Source organism: Thecamonas trahens, assembly GCF_000142905.1.
Source record: "Thecamonas trahens ATCC 50062 unplaced genomic scaffold supercont1.34, whole genome shotgun sequence".
NCBI classification, from domain to species: domain Eukaryota; order Apusomonadida; family Apusomonadidae; genus Thecamonas; species Thecamonas trahens.
This window is the reverse complement of record NW_013657646.1, coordinates 182,367-189,714: the sequence shown is the minus strand read 5'-3', so window position 1 is coordinate 189,714 and position 7,348 is coordinate 182,367. Positions and strand designations below refer to the sequence as shown.

At 65.1% G+C, this 7,348-nt stretch overlaps 4 protein-coding genes across 4 annotated transcripts in view; 2 read left to right on the top strand and 2 right to left on the bottom strand.

Annotated features, from left to right (window-relative positions):
* AMSG_12066 (uncharacterized protein) overlaps positions 1-613 on the bottom strand; it is a gene marked incomplete at its 5' end in the record, with an annotated part of 2,709 nt that extends 2,096 nt beyond the window's left edge. The window contains 2 exons of the mRNA XM_013900851.1: positions 213-303; positions 367-613. Of these exons, the coding sequence (XP_013756305.1) occupies positions 213-303; positions 367-613 (338 nt within the window). The remainder of the gene's footprint in view (positions 1-212; positions 304-366) is intronic.
* A 288-nt stretch (positions 614-901) lies between these two features.
* AMSG_07305 (pumilio domain-containing protein) lies at positions 902-2,944 on the top strand (the record flags this gene model as incomplete). Its single annotated transcript, XM_013900764.1, has 2 exons — positions 902-908; positions 954-2,944. The coding sequence occupies 2 exons, from the start codon at positions 902-904 to the stop codon at positions 2,942-2,944; spliced, it is 1,998 nt and encodes a 665-aa protein (XP_013756218.1).
* AMSG_12065 (uncharacterized protein) lies at positions 2,798-5,984 on the bottom strand (the record flags this gene model as incomplete). The annotated part of the gene is made up of 2 exons (XM_013900850.1): positions 2,798-5,062; positions 5,341-5,984. The coding sequence occupies 2 exons, from the start codon at positions 5,982-5,984 to the stop codon at positions 2,989-2,991; spliced, it is 2,718 nt and encodes a 905-aa protein (XP_013756304.1). The 3' UTR covers positions 2,798-2,988.
* Positions 5,985-7,142: 1,158 nt separating this feature from the next.
* AMSG_07301 (GTP-binding protein Era) overlaps positions 7,143-7,348 on the top strand; it is a gene marked incomplete at its 5' end in the record, with an annotated part of 1,434 nt that continues 1,228 nt past the window's right edge. Inside the window, 2 exons of the mRNA XM_013900763.1 lie at positions 7,143-7,161; positions 7,232-7,302. Of these exons, the coding sequence (XP_013756217.1) occupies positions 7,143-7,161; positions 7,232-7,302 (90 nt within the window). The remainder of the gene's footprint in view (positions 7,162-7,231; positions 7,303-7,348) is intronic.

Below are 7,348 nucleotides of genomic sequence, written 5' to 3'. Positions count from 1 at the left end.
ATCATATTACCTACCACCGGCCACGGCAGATGGCAGATCGGGTTTGATTAGGTGATATAGGGTGGCGGTGATGGCTTTACGTGAGAAGCTCGGTCGAGAGGCTTGGGCGTTGTTGTGCGCTTGGCGCTGTGATCGTGCGCGTCATGGCGGCCCCAGCGTGGTCATGTCTCCATAAGACCGGGAGGGGCACAATCGGTCATTAGAAGATGCACGTCTTGCCGTAGTACAGGTTGGTGTTGCGGACGTCGTACACATCTGAGGGGTAGTACTCGTCGGTGGCGGCCAGATCGGCGGCAGAGGCTGCTGCCGAGGATTGGGCCGAGGGTTGGGCCGAGGGTGCGACAGAAGGCTTTACAGCAGACTGACTTGCCCTGCCCTCGTCCTGCTCGCGCTTGGCGTGGAAGCCGTATGGGTCTGTGAGCAGCAGCGTGCCGCCGGCGGTGACCACGCCCGAGGTAACGGCCAGCGGGCCGGTGTAGGCTTCTCCCGACAGCTCGGCCTCCTTGTCGCCATCGTCATCGACCAGCAGCCTCTGTGTTGTTGCCGACATCTCTCCCGTGGCCAGCTCCACCTGTAGCCGACGAGTCACCGCATACTGGTACGGCTCGGACATGAGTGCGGGGGCGAGGGGGAAGGGGTGAGGTCTGGTCCCGCAGCCGACCACCACCACCAGCAACGATATGATCGATCGTTGCATTCGTTCGACGTTTGTTCGTGGCATCGGTTCGTTCGTTTGTTCGTTGCGTTCGTTCGTTCATTCGTTCGTTCGTTTCCTCCTTTGTTCGTTCGTTGCGTTCGTTCGTCGCGTTCGTTTCGCTGGCTTGCTTGCTTGGCCGTTGCAGTTGCTGATCTCCTGGAAAACCATCCGACTCAAATCAATTCAAAAATTTTGGACGGCGCCATGGCCAGTGCACAAGCTCCCCCTACCCCCAGCCGGCCCACGGGCAAGGCAGCAAGCAGCACTGGCGCAAATGTGACGTGTGAGGGCTTGTTCGCCTTCCACGAGACGACCCCGTCCAAGGACATCCGCAAGTCCGCCGCCTACTACTCGCTCTTCAGAGTCTACCGCGAACTGCCGGGCAACGGGACGCCACTGCGCGCGCTCTCGCCCATGCGGACGTCGCAGACGGCAGAGCCGGCGACTCCGACCTCCATGCAGATTTGGGGCTCTCACATCCGCCGCATGCAGGCGCAGTCGGTCTATGCAGCTGCAACCTCGGACAAGGAGAACAGCACCCCGGCAAAGCCGCCGCCGTGCCCCTCGTTCACCTCGCCGGCAAAGCCGCTTGCCCCGCTCGCGGCGCCGGCCGCCCCGCTCGCTCCAATCTTGGTCAACGCACCCGCCGAGCCGGCAGATGCTCCTCAGTCGACCTATCCATCCAAATCGCATGCCCATACGCTCGCTCCGCCTACTCCGCCCTCGTACGCCTTGGCCTATGAGCAGTCGCTGCCGCACTACGGCGTCTCGTACGCGTCCCACTACTCGATGGCCCACGCTCAGCCGATGTACCAGCCCCCGGTCCAGCAGCACCACCCGCACCACCCGCATCAGCAGCACCAGCAGGCGTACAATCAGGGCTATGGCTACTATGGCCACCCTGCTGCCATGGCTGCCGCGGCACAGGCTCAGGCCGCGGCACAGGCTCAGGCCGCAGCAAAGACCCAGGCCGCGGCACAGGCGCAGGCCGCGGCACAGGCGCAGGCTCACGCAAAGGCGCAAGCACACGCCCAGGCCCAGGCCCAGGTCGTCTTTGACAACTCGATGGCCAAGCTCCAGATGCAGCAGCAGCAGCGGCTCGCCCAGCTCCAGGCCCAGCAGCAGGAGCAGGATCGCGAGCAGGACCGTGAGCAGCAGGAGCTCGACCAGCAGACCTCGCGGCCGTGTCGTTTCTTTGCCCGTGGCAACTGCAAGTGGGGCAACCAGTGCATGTTTGCGCACGATGCCGTGCTCGCCGGTTCCGACTCGGCGCCGCTTGCCGCCCTCCGCACCCTCGCCAGCGAGCCCGGTAAGATCGCACAGCTCTCGCGCGATATTGTCGGCTGCAAGACCCTGCAGCAGGTGCTTGAGGCCTCAGGTTCCCCGGGCCTTGCCATTCTGCTGCCCATGGTCGAGCCCGAGTTTCCGGAGCTCATGGGCCATCCCGCCGGCAACTACCTCTGCCAAAAGGTGCTCGAGCTGGCCGAGCCGGCTATCCGCCTTCGCCTCATGCGTGCCACCCGCGGCGCGCTTGCCCGCTGCGCCATGGAGACGCACGGGACGCGGACTGTGCAGAAGATGGTTGAGACGGCAACAACCCGCGAGGAGATCGACCTGCTCCGCGCCTCCTTTGAGAGCGTCGTGGTCGACCTCATGACTTCGCCGCACGGCAACCACGTGCTGCAGCGCGTGCTCTCGCACTTTCCGCACCCCGACTCGGCATGGGTCCACGCCGCCGCACACACACACCTGCTGCACGTCGGCCGGCATCGCCATGGCTGCTGTGTCATCCAGCGCTCGCTCGACTACGGCACGCCCGAGCTGCGGACCTCACTCGCCGCCGCCGTCATCGACGCTACCCTTGCTCTCGCCAATGACCCGTATGGCAACTACGTTGTCCAGTACGTCCTCGATTCGGGCGAGCAGCGTCTCGCAGACGCCATCGCCGCCCGCCTCCAGCCGGCCGTCGCAGACCTAGCCACACGCAAGTTTGCCTCCAACGTCATCGAAAAGTCGCTCAAGGCCACCTCGCACCGCGGCCGTGCCAACCTCATGGCCGGCCTCGTCTCCGGCTCCACACTCACCACCCTCATCCACGACTCGTATGGCAACTATGTTATCCAGACCGCTCTCTCGGTCATGCGCGGCAAGATGCGCGCGGCTCTCGTCTCGGCTCTCCGCGCCGTCGCCGACGAGCTGCAGGCCTCGCAGTATGGCAAGCGGATCGTGGCCAAGATGAACGCGTAAACATGACTGTATCTCTCATCAACTGAAGCCGAGCAAGACTCGCGTCACTTCGTTTGCGGCACAGAGAGTAGCAGCGACCCGCACTCGGCCTCGTGCTCGCAACTTCCATCGCTACTGCCACTACCAGTCCGCATCAGGCCGGGTGAGAGCAGCTCTTCGTTGGACCGTGACGGCCGCGACATGGCCCGCCGGCGGTTTGCCGACGGTGATAGGTCGGTCCGAGTCGGGAGCGAGACTAGCGACCGCCGCCGCTCGCGCAAATACGATCTGCGGACCGAGTTGAGGGCCCGAAAGTGCGGCGACCGTCGTGTCTGCTCCAACTTTTCTATCAGCTTGGCCGTGAGCATGGACCGGACCCGCGACCGTGACCGCGGCTGCGACCCGTCGCTGCCAGCCACCGAGCCCGCATCCGAGTCAGAGGTCGAGAAAGAGGTCGACGTCAGCTCATCGTCCGAGTCGAGTGTCGTCGACGACGCCGTCGACAGCGTGCCGGTCCCAAGGCTTGTCGCTGGCGACCGCTGCCGCTGCCGTGGAGAGTGTGGCAGTCGCGACGAGAGCCGCGGCGAGAGCATCGGACGCTGCCCAGCGTCCTCGGCCGCCAGGCCTGCCAGCAGCGGCGTGGTCTCGACCTCGCTTGCGTCGGCGAGGTGCTCGCGGAGCGAATCGATTAGCTCTTGCGACGAGTGTGTGCGCTTCAGCAGCCGCTCCGCTCGCCGCGCCCTCGCCTCGCCCAAGTCCTCTGTGAGCAGAATGTGGGCGAGCCTGCCAGCGAGCGGCGCAAACGCGCGCTCGCGGTCGGTCTCCGAGTGCTCGGCAACCGCAAAGTAGTCAGCGGGCGTGCGGACATACGGGTGCCCGGCGGCGTCAAGCGGGGAGAACGCGCCCACCAGCGGCGAAGTCTCGCCGGCCGCGAGGCCGACGCAGATGCTCGGCACGTCAACCGCATCAAGAGCCGCCGCCATCGGATGGCTGCGTGCGTCTGGCATCGCGTGCCCAACAGCCTCGTCCGGAAACTCGGGCAAATAAAGCGCTTCAGGCACGCATGCCATCATCCGCGTCCGGACTTCGGGGCGACTGAGAAGCTCGTCGGCCGACGGCCGCTCCGCTGGATCCTTGCAGAGCAACTCCTCGACGAGGCTGGCGAGTGCTGGAGGTGCAGCCTTGCGTGGGACCACCGCCGGCTCGTGCTTGATCACTCGGCGGAGGGCCCGCATCGAGCTGGCTTCAAAAGGGAAGCGAAGAGTGAGCATGCGAAAGAGAACCACGCCGAGCGCCCACATGTCGCGCTTGGCGGCGGCAGCCGGTGCCCGCGGCGACGCTCCGCCAAAGAACTCGGGCGCCAGATAGTACGGTGTGCCAAAGCGCGGCAGCGCGCTGACCTGGTCATCGTCATCGATGTCGGTCTGCGCCACAGAAATGCCGAAGTCGCCGAGCTTGACGTGCCCGTCGCCAGTGAGGAACACGTTCTCGGCCTTGATGTCGCGGTGGATGATGCCACGGGTGTGGATGTGTCGGGCCGCAAGCAGCAGTTCGATCGCCCACATCCACACCACGTCAGCATCCAGTCTTCCACCCGCGACCCGCGTCGACTCGACCAACGACTCGACATCGCCCGAGAGCGCAGCCTCCATGACAATGACCAGGTCGTCGTCCTCGACCCACGACTCGCGGAGGTCCACAATCGTCGCGCAATGCATGGCGCCAAGGACTGTGACTTCGGCCATGGCATGCATCAGCTCTTGCGCCGAAAAAGAGCCCACATCGATGACCTTCATGCAGTAGACCTCGCCATCACTGCCGCCGTCGCCGCCGTGGTTGTCGACGGCCGCCGCACGAGCCGCTGCATCATCGCTGCCGGCCAGTGCCACCAGTAGCACCACTCCGTACTGCCCAGCGCCAAGCACCGCCCGCCGCTCGTAAGGCCCGTGGACAGGTACCTCGTCCAGAGAGGTCCAGCGGGCGCGAGGCGGAATGGACGGGCGAGAGGCCGAACCCACGCCGTCACCACCGGCGACAGCTGCCGACGCCTTGGCTGCCGAATGCGAGACAAAGTTGAGGCCCTGAGGCACAATGCGAGTTGTTGGTGCCGCCGCAACAGCAAGCGCCTCCTTCTTGGAGCTCGTTCCGCCCATCGACCCGCCCTCTCTCGCCACGTGGTGCGGCGGCCTTCCGAGAACCAACCGGATGCGAGTGAGCTGCCACTCCCGCACCCGCTAACAAATACCAATGCCGCTTTCAGGTTTAGGCCGCCGGCCAGTCTGCCGGACTCGGCCAAGGCAAGCGTACCGCGGCCAATTGAGAGGAAGAGGCATATATTGACGGGGAGAGAGGGGGAGGAAGAAGATGGAGGAGCGTCGGAGGGAAGGGTGCGATTGCAATTGCACGCTCAGGTGGACGTGGCCAGGAGCTCGGCGACGACCTCGCGCGCAACCGCGCACAGCTCGTCGGCGCGGAACCAGCCGGAACGGAGAAGGTGATGACCCGCCACCAGCGTCCAGTGGCGCACGAGATGATCGTGGCGAGACTTACCCGACGGATGGTGTGGCCAGGCCCAGAGCTGGAAGCCGTGGACGGTAAATCCAGTCAGATCAGCCACGGAAGGCGGCTCGTCGCCGGCAAGCGGCTCGATGTCGTCGCTGGAGAGCTGCCGATCCGGCACAACAGCTGCCTCGCCGTCGTCATCACCCGGCGCGGTGATCATAAGGTAGTCTGCATCACTGTAGAACTTTGATAGGCGGACCATCTCCTTAAAGAGGTTCGGATAGGCGGCGGTAGCCCGGAGAACAGTCTTCACCTCTTCGATGGTGCACCAGCCTGAGATAACCTTCCGGCTCCTTCCCCTGCGGCCCGTGAAGAACGTGGTGCGCACAACCATGTCGCCATCGACCTTGATCCAACCAAGGGAGCGGTCGATTGACACCTTGCACATGTTCTTGCTCACGGTCTCGGTCAACTCGCTGCGGATATCCTTCGCCAAACCTCGCGGAGCTTCCTCCCGGAACGGTTTGCGGTACCGTCCCTTGCGAGCGCCCATCAGCATGGCGATGGACACGGCCTGGCCGTAGAAATGCGCCTTTACTGCCATTGGCTGAGTTGCGCAGAGGGGTGTACAGGGATAGGGGTCCGGCCGCCCGGTAGAGTACTGTTCTGTAGTGGGGGCGTGGTCGGCAACAACGTCACACTTTCATGCCGAGGGCACACATAGTTTGATGGGCGGGTCCAAGACACGACGGGGCGCAGAGATCGCGGGCGAAGCACCCAGCATGCTAAAGGCCCACCCACCACGGATCAAGGGTGCGGCCGAGAACAATCGATATGGTGTTGGAGATGAGTTCTGCGGACGGGAGCGGCGAGTAGAATCCGGTGATGCCGTGGATGGACCTGCCCGAAGCTGCGAGGCGCGGGAGCGGAACGCGCGCCTTGCGCACAGCGGCCGGTGGAAGAGCGGCGCCGACGTCAGCCGGCGAGACATCGCAGAGCCAGGAACGCGAGGCGAGAACGTCAAACGGAGTGCGAAGGAGGGCGACGGCGGCGGCAAGAAGGACGCGCCCGCCGACGGTCGACGGGAACAGGTCGAGGTACGGCAGGGTGTGCGGGATGGCGGCGATGGCGGCAGAGGCCATGGCTGCCGGCACGCCTGTAAAGAGAGCGCCATCAGCAACAACCTTGCACGCAACACGAACGAGTGCCACCAGCGAGTCTGTGGGGAGGTAGGCGAACCACGACGGCTCGCGGACGGTGGCATCCTCGGGCGGCGCGAGCTCCGCCGCGCTCGGCAGGAGTGTCTGGTAGCGGACTCGGATGTGGCGGAGCGGAGTGAGAAGCACGCCACGGACGAGAACTACTCCGATGACGCCGACGACTGCCCAGTCGGCGTTGGTCGTCACCTTGACCGTCTCCACGGGGAGAAGAGCATGCTGCCGAGGACGATGGAGAGCCTGTGCTCGAGAATGTTGATAAAGGCGAGCTCGGTAAGGCGAAGACCGAGTCCGCGAGAGAGCGACTCGACCCATGAGCCGCACTTGCGGGCGAGCAGCTTGTGGATGCGGAGCCAGGTCTGGCTCCGCACATCGACGGCGGTCTCGCCGGCCTCGGCAGCGGCCTCAGCAGCAGCGCGGGCTTGTGCCGCACGCAGCGGGCTCTCCGGGGCGGTAGCAGCGCCATCATCGGCAGCAACCGGTGCTGGGTACGAGAGCACATGGGCAGCGAGGTGGAAGGTCCGATCAAGGGCGTGGGTGGCGACCACGAGGGCCAGAGGCAGCGGGAGGTGGTCGGCGGCAAGAGCAGCCGTGGCCGAAGCGGCCACTGCCGAGAAGGCCGGGGCCAACGCAGCGAGGTTGCCCCGCGTCGCCTCGAAGGTCACCATGCCTGGAGAAGAGGGTGGCAGAGATGACATGAGGGGGC